Source organism: Beta vulgaris, chromosome 9 (genome assembly GCF_026745355.1).
Source record: "Beta vulgaris subsp. vulgaris cultivar EL10 chromosome 9, EL10.2, whole genome shotgun sequence".
Taxonomy (NCBI): Eukaryota; Viridiplantae; Streptophyta; class Magnoliopsida; order Caryophyllales; family Amaranthaceae; genus Beta; species Beta vulgaris.
In genome coordinates, this window is record NC_079210.1 from 29,556,116 (window position 1) to 29,577,698 (window position 21,583).

Genomic DNA, 21,583 nt, shown 5'->3' on the forward strand with positions numbered 1-21,583 from the left:
ATATTGATTTAGGGAGGAATTAATAATAAGGGGGAGGGGGGAGGAAAATCAGTACCGTTGAACTTATTTGCATATTTATTGCCATAGAAATAACTTTTTTTCTCTAGAGGCCAATAAAAGAACTGAGAGCATATTTGCTGAAGCGCATCACACTAAAAAGGAAGCACAACAACAACCTTGAAGACATACAAGCAACATAATGGTCTTCTGATTTTGCAGCAAAAAAAATACTTAGATACACAACCGGCGTGCAACAGATGAATGGACAAAAGCAGATCAATCGGTGAACATTCTAGTTGCCAGAGTTCAAGATTAGAACTCTTTGATTGAGAAAAAATACACAGAGAAATAGGAAGAAGAGAGATAGGCGTTTGATTGTATTGAATGAATGAAATTATTACATCATTGGTTTGTTATTTATACAAGAGAGTTTGAGGGGTCTAACAACCTCCTAACTAACTCTAACAAGCCGGTATCTTGTTTCTTATACAAAAAGTTATATAACATATCAAACTAATACACAACTAATATATGTTATACCAACACCACCCCCCCCCCTCGAACTTGGAATGGGTGAATCAGAAACCAGATCAAGTTTGGAAGAGAGTAGATTATGTTGTGCACTAGATAGAATCTTGGTGAAAATGTCAGCTAGTTGGTTCCGAGTAGGTAGGTAGCTCAATTGAAGTAAGCCTTCAAGAACCTTATCTCTTATGAAGTGGCAATCCACTTTAATGTGTTTAGTTCTTTCATGAAAAATAGGATTTATAGCATGTGAATTGCTGACTGATTGTCACAATGTAAGACAACAAGAGTGAGATTTGAAACACCAAATTCTTCAAGTAATCTCACAACCCAAGTCACTTTACTAGAAACCTAAGACATTGCTCTATATTCTGCCTTAGATGAACTCTTGGATATAGTACCTTGTTTCTTTGATTTCCAGCTGACAGGAGAGTTGCTTAGAAGTAAAATGTATCCAGTAACAAATCTTCAAGTAGTTGGGCAGGCAGCCTAATCAGAATCACTAAAGGCTTGTAAAGTGTTGAACCCTAGTTTTGATGATGACAAAAGAACAAAGATGCAAACTAAGTAGTGAACTAATGAGTTATTTTAAGTGTATGATTTTTAAGGTATCATCGAAAGGAACAAAGAGAATACTAAGTCAAGGAAGAAGTCAAGTGAGGATTTCGAAAACTAAAGTGAATATGTTTCCCAAGTTGATACTGGAGCAGCATTGGATCAAGAAGAATAAAACAAGGCGTTTTATTTTCTAGTTCCATTGTAAAGGAACAAGTAATGTTGCTAAGGAACATTGGCAATCTTATTTGAGAATGAGAGTTTCTTCCTCTGTAAGGAACAAACGAATTGGCACTAATCAAATCTGTTAAAGGAACTTAACAAGTAAAAGGAACTAGACTTAGACTTGAAGCAGTATAACGGTTCAATCATGGAAGTTGAGTAAGTCATGCCTAAATAATAGGTAACCGTTTTCTATCTAAGAGAAAATCAGTTTTATGGAAAATCTTTTTGAGAAAAAGATTTTGTTTTTCGAAGATTTTGTTTTTCGAAAAAGATAAGAAAAGTATTATTCGGTTTTTAAAGATTTTATTTAAAAGATAATATTTCTTAAAAGATTTAATTTTAGTTTTAATATTAAATCTGTTTTAAATTAAACTGATTTTCGGATAAAGCTCAAGTAAATCCTATAATCTAGGAGCAGTAACAACGACATGTCCACGTCCAAAACAGTGATCATGGGATCATGGGGTGTGTTGAGGAACGTGTTCCTTAAGGGAAGCAACATCATGGGATAATGGTTTTCGACATGAACACAGTTTTAATTCCCACGTTCTACATTATTGTCACTATAAATATTGAAGTCTAAATAAGTTCCAAAGTGTGCCTGACTAAGTAATTAAGTGTCAGTGCGTTCATTCTCTCATAATAGCCATTTGTTCTTTACTTACTTACTCTAATTCCACTAAGCTTATTTCGATCAATTGTATTTTGGTTTTTGGGGTAAGGGGACTTTGAGTGAAGTTCTGTAAGAGAGAAGCTTTGAGTAAAGCTAGTAAGAGTGAGAAAACTTCGAGCGAAGTTGAGAGGAACTACTGTTAAGGGAACAGTGGCTCAAGAACTTGAGTTTAGGAACTCAAGGTGTGGCTCGAGAATAGAATTAGGTTGTAACAAAGTTGTTTGGCCTAATTAGTAAAAGAGTTGAGTTTAAAATCCATAGTGGTCGAGGTTGCTTCTTCTTGTTGGGCCCAAGAAGTTTTTCCTCGTAAAAATCCCTTGTGTTCCTCTAGCTTGTTATTTGTTTAAGTCACAATTTACGCAAAAAATTACATTTATTTCTACACATACAATTCACCCCCCCCCCTCTTGTAGTGTTCCTTGGGAAATAACATAAAGAAAGCTGAGTAGTGGCCTTAAGTATGATAGCCTGACTAGCAATGTGTTTGATATACCCAAGAGTATGAGTGAGAGGTTGGATATGAGACATTCTTGGGGTGTGCATGACTTAGCTTAAAGATTACACAACAAATGCAATGTCAAGATTGGTGTGGGTTAAAAAATTTAATTTACCCACATAGCACTTGTACAACTCAATATCATCTTACATAGGAGTGTCATCAGCTGGGAGTTTAAGGTTTAAAGGAAATGGAGTCACATCAGCCCGAGTTAAGTTAAAGGACAATCAATGATCATTTCTTTTGTGAAAATTTTCTGAGTTAAGATATAACCAACAGGAGTATGACTACTTTTAATGCCAAAAAAATAATGTAGAAGTCCCAAATCCTTAATGATGAAGATATTGTGCAAATGAGACTTCAAGACTGCAATAGTAGCTTCATTAGAACCAGTGATGATTATATCATCTACATACACTACAACAATGTTAACGTCACCATTTTTCTTCTTCAAAAACAGTGAATAATCATTTTTAGACAGTAGAAAGCCTTGAGAGAGAAGTTCATCAACAGGTTTAGAAAGCCTTAAACCATTGCCTAAATGCTTGTTTTAGGCCATAAAGTGACCTTTTGAGCTTGCAAACAGTACATTTGGGAGCCACAACACCATCGAGAACTTTCATATAAACCTCCTCATGTAGAAAACCATGAAGAAAGGCATTGTTAACATCAAGTTTGAAATAAGTTCCAATTTTGACTTGCTGCATAAGAAATCAAACATCTCACAGTAGACATTTTATCTACTGGTGAGAATGTTTCTAAGTAATGAAGGCCATATTTTTGACTGAATCCCTTTGCCACCAAATGAGCCTTATACCTCTCAATAGTGCCATCAATGTGCTTTTTAATCTTATACACCTACTTGCACCCTATTGCTTTCTTGCCCTTAGGAAGAAGAACAAAGTGCCATGTACCATTCTATTGCAAGTAGTAGCTGGTATTGGAGGAAGGTTTGTGAGGTCAAAGATAAGCTGAAGCATGTTATTTCTGAAGATCAAATGTTGCAAATAAGCACTTTCTTAGTGAAGCATTTGTACAAGAGGTTGGTAGGAGAGGAGGATCATGTGGTATGGGCTAAGTTTGTGTGGAATAGGATCTCTATTCCCAAGCACATTTTTTTTTATGTGGCTGGTTATGAAGGAAAGGATGCAGACTGCTGAGCATCTAGTTATAGTTAGGGTATGTGAATCTCCATTATGCCTGATCTGTGGTCTGGAATCTGAGGATCACAAGCATCTTTTCTTTGCTTGTCATTACAGTAGGAAGATGATTGAATGTCTCAAAGCTTTCCTAGGTGTTGGTGGAGTGGGCATTAGTGTTCAAGAGTTAACTAGATGGATACACAGAAGTGCTTTTTCAAAGCTTCAAAAGCAAGCCATGCTAGCTGTCATTAGTGCAGCAATTTATAAAATTTGGTGGGTTAGAAATACGGTGTTGTGGTTTCACAAGGTTATTAATGTTGATCACTCTGTAAATTTTGTTCAGTGTAATGTAGTGGAAAGAGTGTATAGTATAATGCCAAAAAAGCTTAGAGATCTGATAGAAACTGGTTGAGGAACCTAAGCTTGGCTATATGTAATTAATGTGTTTAATAGCCTAGGGTGTATGGTTTGGTGATTATGGTATGAAAAGCCTTTTCTTATTGAGCAAAAAAAAAAGGATCTTCTTGGTTGAGATGAGTTATTAATTAGTTGAGAGACAATGATATTATCATCATTGCCAGGAGGAGAAGTATGGAAAGTAACAATATTGTCAGTAGATGAAGAAGAAGAATGATGTGAAATGACAAAAGTAATAGGGGAAGAAACATAATTGATAGGAGTAGATGGTGATGAAAAATCCTGTGAAGTAACATGATTTGATGTGATGACAGGAAGAATGAATTGTGTGGAATATGTGTGTTTAGGATTAGAAGAAAAATGAAATGGTAAAATGCTTTTTATGAAAGTAAATGTCTCTTAAAATTATGATTTTTTTGTTCTAAGATTAAGGACATTATAAGTCTTATGGCTTGAAGGATAACCTAAGAAAAGACAAGCTTGAGCCCTTGGGTCAAACTTAAGTCTCCTAACCGATGAAGTTGAGATGTAACATAGGCAACCAAATACTTTCAAATGAGAAAGTTAAGGTGGTTTACTAAAGATTTTTCATAGGAAGAAGAGAATTGAATGCTTTTGAGAGGCATTCTGTTAAATAAGGCTCTTGCTGTCTCTAATAGATGTTTGTGCTTTCTCTCCACAACACCATTCTGTTTGGAGTGTTACTACAACTCTCCTGTTGGATAATCCCTTTACTAAGAAATGAAGCTTTCATATCTCCCTCTGTCAAATCATGAGCATTGTCTGATCTTATAACTTTGAATGTCAATTCAAAATGAGTCTCCACATATTGCAAGAATTGGGTCATAATAGAAACACAATCTTTTTAATTCTTCAGAAAAATGAGTCAATGGCATTTTTGTGCGTGTAATCATCTACTATTGTAAGAAACTGTGTTCAACCAAAATGATCAGGAATAGCATATGGTCCCCATACATCCAGATGCAAAAATTCAGAAGGCTTATTAGTCTTAATAGAACTAACAGATGATGAAGATCTTGTTTGTTTAGTTAAAGGACAAATATTGCAAAAACATTAAGCTATACACCCTTTGACATCAAGGCCATTAAAACCTTGATTCTTCCATAAGAGATGTGTCCCACATAATTTGGGTTCTTCAATCTCAATGGATGATGCAGAAGTAAAAGCAGTAGACAGATTTTTATGAGATGCAAAAACAGTAGATGACAGAAGAGAAGCATCCAACATATAGAGACCTTTCTCCAGCCTACCAAGATGTTCAAGGAAAGGTCCTGAAGCACACATGTATCATTTACAAATAATATAAACCAGTTAGCATCATGACACGACTTAGAAACATATATTAAGTTGAACTGAAAGCCTGGCACATGAAGAACATTCTCTAGATTAACAACACCTCATAGAGAAATAGTGCCTTTATGTTCAATTTTGATCTTATTTGCATCGGGTATAGTTATCATAGGATGAGGTTGTGTGATTTTAACATATGAATCAAACATATGTAATTCTGAACACATATGATCAGTGGCGCCACTGTCTAATGTACAAGAATTATGATATTTAGAAAGTAAACAGATATTACCTGTCAATTAGGAACTAATACCCAAACGAATTGTTGATTCATGATCAGAATTTTGAGTTTGTTGTTTTCCCTATACTGCAAGAACTGCTTGTGTTGCTCTTGTGTAAATGTTGCATGAACAACACCATTTTCTTCAGCAGAATTTTTAATAAAATCATATTGAACTGGTGTAGCAATTCTTTTGCCTTTGTATTTGTTATCCTTGGGATAACCATGAAGTCTCCAACATTTATCAACTGTATGATTCCTTCATCTTGGAATGATCAAAGAATAAATGATAATTAGTAGGCATTCTTGCACCACTATTGATGAAATTCTTGGAGAAATAAGGCTTATCATTCATCCTGTTTGCTGCAAATGCTGTATAATCAACATTTGAAGTAGATTTCAGATTCGCTAACTCTTTGTGAGTCTCTTCTTGTAGCAATAATCCATATGCTTTAGATATGGTTGGAAGAGGATTCAACATGAGTATTGTACTTTTAGATATGGTTAGAATGAAAAAATAGGGCATCCTTTAAGATTGCCTGGGGGCTAATGAGTGTCAGATGATTCGAGATGACTTGAGACCTAGATCGAGGTTGCTCGAGGGCCGACCAATCCTAAGAAACTCGAGGGGCGTCAGACTTAGTTTGAGATTATCCAGGGGCCAATGAGCCCCTAGTAACTCGAGGGGTGCTTCTAGCCTTGCTCGAGGCTACTCGAGGGCTAATAAGCCCCAAGCAACTCGAGGAGTGTTGTTGGCCTCGCTTGAGGCTCTTTGGTGGCTAATGAGCCCCAAGTAACTCGAGGGGAACTACTGACCTCGTTCAAGGTTAGCCAGAGGCTTATGAGCCCCAAGCAACTCGAGGAGCACTGTTGGCCTCGCTCGAGGTAACCTAGGGGCTAATGAGCCATAAGCAACTTGAGAAGCACTATTGACCTCGTTCGAGGTTACCAAGTGGGTAATGAGCCCCAAGCAACTAGAGGAGCACTACTAACCTCGATCGAGGATACCCAGGGGCTAATGAGCCCCAGCAACTCGAGGGGTATTGCTGACCTCGCTCGAGGTTACCCTAGGTGTTGACCCTTGAGTTTTGAAGATGACTTAACCACAAAAAGACATAGTATATTTTATTTATGTTGTTGCTAGGTAATTCATTCTCGACGAAAGAGAATACTTGATTGAAGATTAAAACGAAGAATTAATCAAAGGTCGAAGTAAAGATGGTCGAGTGATGAAGAATCAAGCATGGAATGAAGATTAGAATACATTAGGGTGTATTTATTATCTTCATGTTAAGGTTGAGTGAAAGCTCAATTAAGTTCGTGGTGAATTCTCAAAGGAACTTGGTTCTGTTCCCATGACAGGAACATATCTGGCACTGTTAGGAACAAGGTTAGGGAACATGACTTAAAATTGGATTAGGAACTCCTAAGTGACTCTAAAGTAGTGCGCCTAACTCTAAGTGTGCGCCTAATATGTTAGTTAGAGTTTTTAGGGTTGTTTTAATTAAGATCCACTATTTTAGCGAATTTGTTTTTAGGTTGTTAGGAAAAGATTTTAACATTGATTTTCGGATTTTATTTAGAATAATATCTAACCGTTATCTTTTATATTTTATGTAAAAGATTTTGTTTCCAAAATAAAATATCTTTCCGGTTTTAAAAGATTTCGTTTTAAAATATAAAACTGATTTTTGTTTTTATTAAAGTTATTTTTAAAGGATATTTCCCTAAAATCTAGCTAAAGTAAATATTTTATTTATTTCCTAAAAATGAGATTACACGCCTAAAGATACTGCTACACGTTTTTGTAGTTAGTGGATCTAGTGGCTTAGTTAATTATCTCCCAAGTATTAATTAATTTAAATAAGTTTAATTATTCCTCAAGTTTGTAAAACCACATAATATGTTACTGCTTCTCTTATTTAGTTAAGTAGTGGATTAGTGGGTTAATTACTTAACAAGGAATATTTAATTTTAATTGTTTAATTAATTAAAGTCATGGAGATCATGTGATCATGAGTTAATTAGTGGATAAAATGTCTTGTCTTAATTGTCTATAAATAGGCGCCTAAAACCTTTGAACAATTTGTGTCTGACTTAGCTAATTTATCTTAGTTGTCTAAAAGAGTCAATGCCTTTTCTTTAAGAGAATTCATACTTAGAATAATCGAGTTTATTACTCTTCCATTGTTTTACAAAGTCTATTTTTGAGAAAAGGGTTTGAGTGAACTCTTGTAAGTGTGAGAAGCTTTGAGTGAAGCAAGAGAAAGAGAAAGAGAAAGGAACTTCTAGTGAAGTTTGAGAGGAACGTCAGTTGTGGGAACTGTCGTTGGGAACTTTAGTTGAGTGACTTAAGTTGAGAATCGAGAGAAAAGTAATAGGTTGTAATCAGAGTTGTTTTGGCCTATTATAGTGGAAAGTTGTTTTAAAATCCCTTGTGGTCGAGGTTGTTTCTTCCTACTACGCCTAGGAAGTTTTTCCTCGCTAAATCTCTCGTGTTCCCATTGTTTGTTCCCAAGTTTACTTTTAATTCCGCAAAAAGTATAGCTTATTCTCTCACTATAATTCACCCCCCTCATAGTGCTCATATTGTACAACATTACGGCTAATCAGCCCCAAGCAACTACTGACCTAGCTCGACATTGGCTAGGGCCTAATGATCCCCAAGCAAATCGAGGGGTACTACTAACCTCGCTCGATGTTTCCCAGGGGCTAATGAGCCCCAAGTAACTCAAGGGGTGCTGCTAACCTTACATGTCACTTAGTAGCAGATGCGGTTTTTGTAAAACCGCATCCGAAATCAACAAAAAAACATGAAGAAAATTTGGCAAACGAAATTTGATGCGGTCCTTAAAAAACCGCATCAGTTTTTAAATCTGATGCGGTTTTTCATGAGCCTGATGCAGTTCATGGACCGCTTCCGAAAATCGTTCCATAAACTAACCCAACAACATGCACGACCTAATTACTTAAACGACCAAAATTCCGCCTAAAAGGGTGACTCATTCTCTTGTCTCTCTCCTCTATTCATTTCCTCAAACCGTACCTCTCTCACACACAGCCCCCATTCCCCTCCCTCTCTCTGTTCTCCTCAAACGCTAACTCCCTCACAAACCAAATTCCTACTCACCTCTCTTCGCTCCTCCATACTCTTCCCTCACAAAACGAAGGGAATCGAAGATACAAGTGAATTAAGAGCGTAGAAGATTTAAAAAGAAGGGTGAAAAAGAAGAACAAGTCATAGAGCGAATATTGAAGATCAAAATGACGATCGAAATGAAGAATCAAAGATACACAAGAAATTGGTTCGTTTGAGTTTTCATGGGATTTAGTTTTAGGTGTTTTTTTTTTCGTTAAGTTTGGATTTTGTTTTTAAATCTAGTTTGGTTTGGGTTTTTATTTCGTTTAAGAATCAATTTTCGTTTCCTTTTTTTAGGCTTCATTTTCGTTTGATTTTTTTGTTCAATTCTTAATTTTTGTTTTATCCGGGTAGTGTTTTTTAGTTCTTCGTTTTTTAATTTTTGGCATTTTTTCGTATCTTAATTATTTTTTCTAATTTTTGTTATTAGTTCCTTCCTTTACTAATTTTAGTTTTTAGATCTAATTTTCGATTTCGTTTCAAGTATTTCATATAATTACTGGATAATAGCAATTATTTCGTGAACAAACTGAAATTTTCGTGTAATTAGTATTGTTGCAATTTTCTATAATGAGTTTTTAGATCTAATTTTCGTTTCGTTTTTATATATAAATTCTCATCACTAGTGGAAAAAGCTGCATGTGCTACTTGTCAAGTGCTTCGGTTGAATAATCAACCCAAGCACTTGTGAATATTTTAATATTAAAAATTTACAAGTGCTTGGGTTGACTAGTCCACCGGAGCACTTGATGTCAAGTGCTCCGTTTGACAAATCAACCAAAGCACTTGCACTTGCAATTGCACGTAACTATAGCGCGCTTCACTCTATTTTATTTTTGGAACCTCCCTCTCTCTCAAAGTCCTCCCTTTACTACGCTCAGAACTCTGAAGAACCCTCAGAAATCTCAAAGCACTTGCACGAAACGCCAACAATCCTTATTTCTTCCTTCTTTCTCTCGCTATCTCCTTCTCGTTATCACCATTGTTTTCATGCTAAAATCCCAAAGAAGCTCTGAATTCGACTCGGTCCCTTATTTCTAGGGTTTCCAGTTCAATTTTCACTCGATTTTCCTCCATTCTTCTCTAAAACAAGTAAGTGGCTCGAATTTGTTTTCTGTTTTCGTTTTTCAAAAATTCGAGCCCTAGAAATCGAATTAGGGCTTTTCGATTTTGCTTTTGTTTTTCTAGACTTTTAGGGTAGTTGTTTTTGTTCCTATCTAATTTACTCTCAGGTCCTCTAGTTTCAACCTCTTCTGACCTTCGGTGTAGAAGCCATGTCTATTTGCCGATTCGCCTGGTTTGGTTCGCCTTTGTCTCTTCCACCTTCGCTTGATTTGGTTCATCTTCATCTCCCAATTTCGCCACTACCCACTAGATCTGCCGTCTGTTGAAATGTGAATCTGAGGTACCTTTTTACTTTATGTCTTTGATGGTTCATATAATTAGTTGAAAATTGGATGTATGAGTTTTGATGGTTTAGTTGAATATTGGATGTGTGAATTCTGATTGTTTAAGTGATAATTGGGTGTGAATTTTGCCGGTTGAAATGAAAATTTGGTGTGTGAGTTGTGATGGCTAAGTTGCAAATTTGGATGTGTGAATCTCTAGATTGATAGACATACCTAGGATTTACACTCAATAGAAGTATTATTCAAGCAACTTTAAAGTACAACAAAGCCTTGTTCTAACTCCAAATTTCATACTCAGAAGTAGTACAGATGAAACAAGGCTTAAGAGTACTGCATTGTGTGACCCTAAAGAGTTTAAAACATTGGAAAATGATAAGTATAAGCAGTGCAAATACAAGGAAGCGTTGGGGTTATACGATCAAGCAATAACAATTGATTCAAGTGTAGCAGCTTATCGAAGTAATGAAACTGCAGCTTTGACAGACCTTGGTAGCCTCCTAGAGCCAGTTTTCGAGTGTAGGGAAGCTGTCAGAAATCAGAATGGATCCTTCGTATCAATAAGCTCATCATTGTCTTGCAACTCTTTATTATTTCAGGTAATATTTCTTTCTATAATTTGCTGCCTATTTTCTTACATATTTCTTGCTGAACTAATACAGTAAATCAATTATGCTAATATGATATCGGAGGAACTACCACTGGCGGATGTGGGGAGTAGTGACAATGTAGATGAATGTAGTTATGAAAATATTGATGTGTAATTTATGGAGTTGATTTTTAGTGGTGGGGATGTAATTTGTGTTTGATTAATTATAATAAGGTGTAGACTTAATACGTTATGTGTATAATTATTTACTACATGTCATGGTGTCTTTTTAACAAGTGATTTATTAGAAAGGTTGAATTATTATATTAATTCTAGCTCAAATACGAATATACAGTTGATGGTGATGTAATTTGTGCTTTATTTTAGTAGAGTGTAGACTTATCAACGTTGGAGTGATATCGGAGACAGGCTACTTGCTTTTTGGCCCTCCTAGTTGTGGCAAAACTTTGATTGCCATGCCATATCTTATATCTGCACGCCATTAACGTTTTCTACACAATGGCTTTTTGATGAGGTGAACTGACGCATAGAAGCCCATCATTGTCTTCTGTCTCCTTCATGCTGAACCTTTTTTTCCCCTTTTGTCTACCATTAACTCCATCGCACCACCACGGAAAAATTGCTAAAATTGAGTGGCTGCATTTATTCTACTGGAGTCCACTGTCTGCAACTGCTCTCACACACATACTTAAGCTATAAGAAGTGTGCCTCTCTTTGATGAGGCACACGCTTCTCGCCCCTGTTTTGCACCTAGTTCAGGACCCTCATCACCTACAATTTTAGCATTTTCGAACATTTCTGTGCATGATTCCCATTTTTTTTTAATTTTTTTTTTGTTTTTGTTTTGGGGGTTATTGTGTTGGAGATGGTAAAGATTGGCATTTGGGGCTTTAGGGTATTGGGATCAACTTGACTTATGACAGTGCATCTATGTATACCTCATAACCCATCTAACTGCTCTTATTTGATGTTCATTTTCTGTTGGATGATATTTGCTGATATAAGTATTGCCCTATGAGACAGAGTGAGTGTGGCTTAGAGAAATCACATTTGCATAAGAATTTGCTTTCTTTGTGTAAAGCTTTTTCCTTGCGTGTTTGCAGGCTACATCAGTTGATCTTAACCGTCATTTCCATGCTCTAGGGGCTGGTGTTATCGAAGATGTCCGTGTAAACCGATGCAAGGGTTTTAGTTTCGTGAGATACAACACTTATTCTCTGAAGCTGCTCGAGCTATTCAAATTGGGAATGCACGGGTCCTTTGTGGAAAACCTTTAAAGTAACTATCTATGTATACGAGTCATTTTGTGTTTCTTTGTATGTGTTGGGGGAGGGGGGTGTTTCTCTAATAATTCTCTGTGTTTATGTTGTTTATATAATGGAAATCTGATGACATTATCCTTATAATTACTAATACTTCAAAGTGGCGTTTTGGATTTTTTGTTTGTTTTGGACACTGGAAGTGACCTGTTTTGGTTACCTTGTGACTGTATTAAGTGTGTCAAGGGAGTCAAACACAATTCTGATGAGGTATTTTTGTTTTACTTGTTATCCTCTAATGTAGTTTCTTTTTTAATTCTTCTAGCTTATTCTAATGTTAGCTTAGACCTCTATGATTGAATTGAATTAGTATCTTTCTTTCTTAAATAGAGCACAAAGGAAAGTTGATGTAGTTTAGTGATTTACTTTTCTGTATGACTTTATCTATCTTAAAACCAAAATATATTACATATACTTTAAATAATCAGAAGTAATATGCTATTAAGACTTATATAGCCATAAATACTCCAGGTACCATTTAGAATAAACTTTAATTGTATCCAAATATGGGAAAGGAAAAGGAAACGATGTTTCCATGTTCTGTATGCTTTACAAGTTGAGTTGTTGAGATATTTCTTTCGGTAGTTCAGTAGATTCTATCACTAGCCATCTTTGTGCAGCTGGGTATGTTTTTTTGCTGGTAAAAATGAGAATATAGTCCTAACAAGAAGCATGAAAAAAAACATTTGAAAGTCCCCGTTGGAAATTGAATGTAGGCCAGTAGTCTCTAAAGTTTATAGCTCTAATCACAATGCCATCGAATCGATAATGATATTCATTTGGGTATTGCTTGTTGGACTTTGTGGTTTTTTCTTCTTAGAGGCTAGCTGGTTTTAATATCTGTATGTACAATCATTATTCATAAGAATGAGGCTGTATACCTCTTGAACCTCCCTAGTTTATGCTAAAGTGCGATTTTTGGTTTTGATTACTTTTCCTTGTGTAGTATTCCCTCCTTTTCCGAAAGTTCTTACTTTGGCCTATTTATTTCTCACAAAGAGATTCCAAATAGAAACAACGAAAGAAAACGGAGCCACAATTTGGTTACCTGTTTCAAAGGCTATGGTTTTTGCCTGACTGAATTTGATGGCGCTTCATTACAGGTTATCAATTATTATGCCAGTAAAAGTGTTGTGACGAACATCCATGCTGAGAAGCTACCAAAGGAAGTCAGTGAAGCAGTGCAGAAGGCATTGTGTTGTTCATCAGATTAGAATCTTTAAAATGTTTCCAAGATTTTGATGTGAACTCTCACATTTACGGGGTTGGAGTTTATGCTCTCTGTCCATACCTTGCTTACTTTTAAAGCTGAATTCTCATTTTATTGTTTGCTATGAGGTCAAGTTTGTTCTAGTGTGGAAAATAATACCTTACGAGAAGGTTTATTGCAAATGATTTTGGAAACTTCATTATGGAGAAGTTTGTTATAGTTACATCATTATGGTTAAGTGAGAGGTCACTAAAAGAATTATATGCTACTAGCTGCTGCTAGCTTGCATGCTGGCAGTAGCACTAGTTTTTCTTTATAAAAAAAAAAATTAGCCAAGTGCTCCGATTGATAAGAAAAAACCGGAGCACTTGATTCACAAGTGCTCCGGTTTTTTCTTATCTTATCAACCGGAGCACTTGGCTAATTTTTAGCATATAATACTCACAAGTGCTCCGGTTTTTAGTACAACCGGAGCACTTGTGAGTCCAAGTGCTCCGGTTTTCAACCGGAGCACTTGATAAATGCTCAAGTGCTCGTATGGTGTCTGCTACGCGTCAAATACGGAGCACTTGTATGGTTTTTAACCGGAGCACTTGACGTTTTTTCCACTAGTGCATTATTGTCGATTATTTTAGGATTTAGTTCTTAATTTTCATATAGTCACAATTTTGAAGTTTTTAATATTCTGTATATATGTTAAATTTTTATTTTTGTATGTTTGTGTAATTCTCTTTATTTATATCATAATGTTATTTCTATGAATTTATTTAGTTACTATGTATAAATACTTATTTATGTGTATTTTGTATAATTTTGTTTATGTATAATTGATTATTGTTGTATATATATGTTTGGTTTGGTATATTGTGCCAAAACCTGAGGATTAGTGCAGACCTGCAGCTTGTAGGTCTGCATTTTTTTTTATACACCATTTTACCAATTCTGATGCGTTTCTAATGTAAAACCGCATCAGATTATAGTTTCTGAGTGGTTTTGGACCGCATCAGAATTTGTTAGAGAGCTGCTGCGACCCCACCTGATGCAGACCAAAACCGCATCTCAAAGGCTAGTTTTGACCGCATCAGGTTAGGTTTTTTCCACTAGTGTTGAGGGGTGTTGCTGACCTCGCTCGAGGTTACCCAAGGGCTAATGAGCCCTAAGCAACTCGAAGGGCCTTACCGCCGTAGCAGTTGATGGGCGTCGACCTCAGTAGTTGCTGTGACTCTAGGGTATCCTTCACTCGATCTGGCTGAAGTGCTTGGGCCGATATGGGTTGGTTGACGATTAGAAGGATTGTGCTCCGGTTAAGGGCGGTCCCTTCGGTGTTCTCGTTGAGTCTGGTCCCTGGGCTTAGCTGAATTCAGTCAACCTCAGTGAGCATGGGTGGACTAACTTGCGCAGCTGGTGAAGTTGGGCCTACTGCGAGGCCCAGTTTAAACACTTTTCGAGAGCATTTTGTGCCCGTCGAATGTTAACCATCCTTTTCACACGGTCTATATAATGATGAGAAAGTACTTCATTTTGTCACATTACACATCCTGATTCTCAGGAGATTCACCTTTTCCCTGCATACATCATCTCCAGAGATTTAGAGGTCGATAGCCGTACTTCGAATTGGGAGAGGCTCTCGAGGGCCTTCGAATCAAGGTACGACTTTCTTCTTTCGCTTCTTTATTTAGATTTAAATGGACCCTTCTGGATGTAGTCCCCTATTAATGGATAATGGGGGTTCACCTTCGATTCCTCGAGAGCTGATATTGGATTAGGCACCCATATCCCTTGTACATACCAGAGCCCACTGAGACTGTTTGCACCCCCACGACGGCCTGCATATCTCTTTACAAAGCTCACCTCGAACTAGGTTTGAGATTCCCTTTGCATCCTTTCATAGTCGAGGTGCTCTATTCATATGGTCTGGCCCTCTGTCAACTTATGCCTTATATTTGTAGGCTTGATGGTAGGCTTTCGGGCAACTTGTACGATAATGGACATGGAGTGCTCCTTGGTGCTGTGGTAGAACATGATGAAACTTGTAGTCATGTCCGTAAATTAGAATGGAGAGGGATGGTGGAGATTTCAGGTCCGCTTCCCTTATAAGGTTATGGGAACAATGCCTCGAACCAGTAGCACTTTTGAACTGAATTAGTATAATTGTATTGGGCCGAACCAGGGGCCAAACTTGGCTTTTAACAGATTTGTACCTCGAATAACCGAGGATGAAGCCAGGGTGGCAATCTATTGTCAGACTATCACCATGATCATCAATGGTGATCGAAAGCAGGTCCTTCAATACTGGAACCACGGCGCGGAGGATCTAAGTGACCAGCACTTTCGGTCGACAATGGGGTTAAGCCCCGCCTATCCTCAGGGTAGGGATTTTGGTCTTAGGTACTCGATATTTTTCTTGTAATTTTGATTATTGACTTGAATTACTTGCTTGTAGTTGTTGCTCACCAAGAACTTAGTGAGGAGATGCAAAAGCGCCTAACAGCCAACCAACGGGTGCAGGACCACATTCGACGGAAGTTGTCGAAGGGGGACACTGGGGTTCCTCGAGCCCCAAAAATAATACTTTTATTTTGATGATTTTCCTTTCTTTGTTTCGATAATTGAGCTCCCCATATGCAAGATCCTTCGAAGTGGCATAAAACTCGACCTCCCACTGCGTCGACCATAATTACTCCTCAGGGGGTTCGAGTCAAAAGGAAGATTATCGCGGATTCGTGTCCTCGACCGAAGGAGGGATCCTCTCAGTCTCTAAAGGTTGGGGAGACATCCCTTTCTCTTGAGGAGGACTCTCCGGCTCCAAAGAAGAGGAAGAACCTAGAGCTAGAGGATCCCGTTCATCCCTTCACCGAGCTCTCGTGGATTGAGAAGGCCAATAGTTTCAACTCCGTCGTGAAGCTCTTCGTTACGAAATCAAACATCAAAGTCTATCAGGACTTGAATCAGGAGGAGGAGGCCGAAGCCCTGCATTCTACCTCGATTGACGTAAGTGCCTCTTTATCTTCTTTATTTAAGTTGTGACTTAAATATAACTCCTGACTTCGTTTCAGCTTTCAATTTGAATGGCCGAAATGAGGCATCGACATACCATAACCTTCCGGTTAATTCGAGAGAAGTTGAACGAGAAGATGGGGCTCGCTTCGAGTCGCAAACTCAAGGTCGAGAGACTTGAGACGGCGTTGGCTCTAGAGAATAAGAAGCTCGCCAACGAGAAGGTCATAGGGGACCTAAAAGTCAAGGACGTCATAAGCCATGTAGACTCTGTTACGCGCACTAAGGATCTCGTGATCCAAGAATGGTAAGATTCCCAAGCTGGAAAGGATTTTGCTGCCGACATGGGACTTCTCGGGGCCGAAGTTGTTACGACATCGACAAAATCTTGGGCGAAGAAGTACCGAGGACTGAAGTAGGAGAGGCAGTTGCCAAGGAAGATCAAAAGGGACAGTATGACTCGACCGCCCTTGCATTACCAGCTTCTGAGGATAGCTCTGGTACGGACGAGTCCTCCCACTCTTCGACCAGCGAATCTTCGAGTAGCTCTGGCTGAGTCTCTTGTTCATCTTGCATTTTGCCTTTTTCCCATTTTGTATTTAGTCATGTCTTAAATGACTTATAGGATGTAAAACTTTACTTTAATGAATGAAATTTTTTGACTCAATATTCTCCTTCCTTTTTCTCTGCTTTGTATTTGCTGTAATAATAGGCTTTCGAGATACATTATCCTCGAGGCTTGATGGTCCTTGAGATACCTGGTAGCTCTCAAGATCCTTGATTGGCCAGTCTGCGCCCTAAGGCACATGGGCTCGTAGCTCGTGGTAGATGTTGTTGGGGATGACACGTGTAGCCAATTGTAGGGGTTTAATTTATTGCGACCTTAAGAACTGTGATCCTATTTTCTTATAATTACGAATCCAAGTCATTTTCATAACTCACAATCTCATTTTCTTCTTCTTTCTCTTCATCATCTCGACCTTCGATCCAACTAATCATCTCGAGCGTCGATGTCTCAACCTCTAATCACCGCTAAGGCACTTTGAGCCGCCAAACGCCGCCAGCTGGCCTAGTCCAGCTTGAGCACTGCTCGCCCTTCAAGGGGAGAAAGAGATACTTCAAAGGTGAAGCTCGAGGACCCTCCTCCAACTAAGGGAAGGATCCTACCCGCGACCGCTCTTATCCTCAAGCAAGAGCCAATAGAGGTCAAGCTTGAGGAACCCCCTACGGCGGCTAATTCGGGGTGGTGGTTGCCCCGTCTTCGAAGAAGAGGCCATGGATCGAGGATCGAAATAGCATCAGGGTGGTGAGTTAGAGGCTTTATAAAATAAATCTTTCACTCCCTAAATCTCTACCATTGGCCATGCAATAACAAGTGTTAGTTATTGGGCCTTCGAACTACTAAACGTTCGGGCCTAATGAATTATGACCTTAGACTTGTTTAGGGTTGAACCTTGAAGCTATATTCGACCCTTTCGAGCTCGAGCTGATTTGCAATTTTTGGACTCGAGCTCGACTAGTCAAGCTTAATATTTCAAGCTCCATGAGCTTCGAGCTCGAGTCGAGCCCAATGAAAATTTGTCTTGAGCTGAGTCGAGCCTAGTCAGGTTCGATCTCGGTTCGGCTCGTTAATACGCCTAGCGAAGCCTAAACGAGCTCACTAGCCGGGCTCGAGCCGTAAATTCTTATCACGAGCTCGAGCCGACCGGAGCCAAGTGCTATTCGAACTCGCCTCGCTCGATAAACACCCCTATGCTGAACACTTAAGCTTTCTTTCTTGCCTTAGATATTTTCTTCAGCTTGTAATGTAGCTACTTCGGTACCTTGTTTCTCTATTAATGGAATAAAGCTCGATTCTTTGCATTTTGCTTTGTCTACGCTTTAAGTTTGTGCCTTCGAACGAACTCGATAATCAGTTTATTTGCTAAGTAATTTACATAGGCTAGTTCGAATCATTGTTTACAAAAGGCTAAGTGCTTGTACAGTAGCCATAAATCAATGCCCAAAGAGGCGAAATGATTTTTCAAGGCCTAGAATTAATGCAAATAAGCAAGTGATTTTTATAAAAGTTGATCTTTAGCTAATCATGGCATGTCCCTAAGCTCGAAGAACAAGCTTAAACATAAAACTTACGAAGCTTATCCGCATTCCATGGTCGAGGGAGCGGGCGGCCTTCTTGATCTCGAGGAGATAAGTGCGTGGTCGAACTACCGAAGTGATCTTGTAAGGTCCCTCCCAGTTAGGTTGCAAATTGCCAAGTCTAGGCTCTCGTCCCATGGCTTCAAATTTCCTTAGGACCCAATCATTGACCTGAGATGCTCAATGCTTGACCAGACGATTGAATAGTTGTGTTAATTTGAGTTTGTAGGAAATAACTTTTGATAGAGCGCTGCCTATAGTTTCTAGGCGTAAGTCGAGGTTGACCTTCTTTTCTTCCTCGTTATTGTTGTTATCATAGAAGGTTATTCTGGGTGAGGGGATGCCAACCTCGATAGGCAGCACAACCTCGCTGCCATACACCAAGTTAAATGGTGTTTGCCAAGTTGCCTCAAGGACCGTTGTTCTTGTTGACCACATGATTCCTGATAGATCATCGATCCACGAGCCTTTGGCTCCTTTGAGCATAGTTTTAAATCCTTTGAGGACCACCTTGTTTGCTGCCTCTGCTTGGCCGTTAGTCTGAGATCGACTAAAGGCAGAGAATCTAGTTTCGATGCAAAATTTGGAGCAGTAGTCTCGAGTTGGCCCACTGTTGAATTGGCGGCCATTATCTGAGATAAGGAGTCGAGGCACCTTTAACCGAGTGATTAAGTTTTGCTAGATGAATTGTTGGACTTGTTTATCAGTGATGGAGGCTAGAGGGGCAGCCTCTACCCACATTGTGAAGTAGTCGACAACCACCAATAGAAACCTTCGGTGTCCTAAAGCAGGAGGAAAGGGTCCCAAGAGGTCCATTCTCCCACAAATCGAATGGCAGACGGGCCTGAATACTGGTCAATGAGCTAGCATCTTGATGAGGAAGGTTGGCATGCATCTGACAGTCTTTGCATTTTTTAACCAACCTCAAGGCATCTTCTCTCATGGTGGGCCCCTAGTACCCTGCTCGAAGAGCTTTAACTGTGATTGTTCGAGCTCCCTTTAAGTGGGAGTCAAGCACCGAAGGAGGGGGTGCATGAATGACTTCTTGTACAAGTGTCCTTCATGGTACGTGAACCATCGAGCTCGCCTTCGGACCCTTTCAACATCAAGCTCATTTTGGGGAGGGAAACCATCTCGAGAGAAGGATATGATTTTATCCATCCAAGTAGGGCTTCTATCAAGGGTAACCACTCCCCTATTAAGGCTTGGAGCTTTCAGGACTTCCCACATGATTGGCAGTAGCGAGAGATCCTCAGTCGGGCTAGCCAATCTCGATAATGCGTCTCCTTGCTGATTCTCTAACCGAGGAATGTGAGTAATGGTAAAGGGGGTTAGATTAATAATTTCGTCTTTCACTTTCTTCAAATACAAATTCATGCTATCCACTTTGGCCTCAAATTCCCCTATTACTTCGTACTCAGCCTCGTTATTCCGAGTTTTCGAGCCCCAGCTGTCTTGCATAGCTGGATTCCAAGTAGTAGTGCTTCGTACTCCGCCTCGTTATTCGAGGCGGTAAAATCGAACTAGATTGCATATTCTATTCTGTTCTTTTGTGGGTCTAAAACTTAGAGTTCGGCGCCACACCCAACCTTCGACGACGATCCATCGACAAATAGCTCCCAAAAACCTTCTTTTGTAGGCTCGGGCCTGGAGATGCATTCAGCTATGAAATCTACTAGAGCCTCGGCTTTGATAGCACGCCATAGTTCAAATTCGATGCTGAAGTCTAATAGTATATTGTACCAGTTTGTCACCCTGTTAGACTAGTTCCTGCCTTCGATGACCATTTGAATGGGTTAAGGCTTGAGCTTGCGAGTGGTGAGGACAAAGGCAAAAATCATCTTCTCAATTGGAGGGTACTTAGCTTCTGCACCTCGAAGGGCATGGCTTATGAAGTATACTGGATGCTGATTCTTTTCGTTTCTCAGCAACTAGGACGGTGCTGAGGGTATGATCTGTTACGGCCAGATAGACAAAAAGTGTTTCTCCTTGTAAGGGAGAGACAAGTTTAGGAAGGTTGGCCTAATGGGATTTGAGCTGTTGAAAAGCTTCTTTTGTAGCATCATCCCAGTCAAATGTCGATTGTTTTAACATCCTGAAGAAGTACAAATTTTTGTCAGCTACTCGCGACATAAAACGTCCTACTGCCGCCATGTAGCCGGTTAGGCGTTGGACTTCTTTGATAGTTCCAGGACTCTTCTTCTCAATGATGGCATGAATTTTATCGGGGTCGGTCTCTATGCCCCTTTCATCCACGAGGAAACCAAGGCATTTTCCTCCCTTTATACCGAAGACACACTTCTTTGGATTGAGTGCGTAGGGTAGAAAGTATTTCCCTTATATCCGAGATGTGATCTTCCTCCTGGCTTGCTCTTAACGATCATATCATTGACATAGACTTCTACATTTCGTCCTATTTGCTTCTCGAACATCTTATTCACGAACCACTAATACGTTGCCCCGACTTTTTTGAGACCGAAGGGCATCACATTATAAAAGGATATGTCGGAGCTGGTGGTGAAGTTTGTGTGCACTTGGTCTTTTTCTGCCATAGGGATTTGATGATATCCCGCATTAGATTCCATGAAATTGAATAGTGCATGTCCAGCTGTTGAGTCGACTAGCGTGTCGATCTTAGGGAGGCGAAAGTCGTCTTTTGGACAAACCTTGATCAGGTCCGTAAAATCGATGCACATTCTCCAAGCCCCAAATGATTTGTGGACTAGGACTACATTGGCCAGCCATTCAGTATATTGACACTCCCGAATGAAGCCTGCGGCTAACGACTTCTTCTCTTCCACAATTTGGGCTCTTATGCCACAAGAAATCTGCTTGCGGATTCGAACTGTCCGGCCTTTCGTTCATTGATGCACACTCCTTATCCCTGTCTGCTGGTCGAGGTCTCTCGTACCTTTGGGATTTTCGGCCATGTGGAGTCCCATAACAAGGAATGGTTCCTCGGGCTCAGGATGCTTTATCTTCCGAGTGACTTCTTCTTTGTCTTGGTTCTAGAGGCTGTTAATGTAGCATTCTCGAGCGGACTTTTGGTCCCAGAATAGTCGACCGACCTTACCATTGTCCCCCTCGAATTGCAACCGAATCTGATACATTAAGATGTCGGCCTTAACGTTGTTGAGGG

General features: G+C 39.2%; 1 protein-coding gene across 1 annotated transcript in view; it reads left to right on the plus strand.

Moving 5' to 3' along the window:
- Positions 1-12,866: 12,866 nt before the first annotated feature.
- LOC130590198 (uncharacterized) overlaps positions 12,867-21,583 on the plus strand; it is a 51,045-nt gene continuing 42,328 nt past the window's right edge. Inside the window, exons 1-5 of the mRNA XM_057392230.1 lie at positions 12,867-12,881; positions 13,202-13,288; positions 14,858-14,955; positions 15,258-15,348; positions 15,479-15,696. Of these exons, the coding sequence (XP_057248213.1) occupies positions 12,867-12,881; positions 13,202-13,288; positions 14,858-14,955; positions 15,258-15,348; positions 15,479-15,696 (509 nt within the window). The remainder of the gene's footprint in view (positions 12,882-13,201; positions 13,289-14,857; positions 14,956-15,257; positions 15,349-15,478; positions 15,697-21,583) is intronic.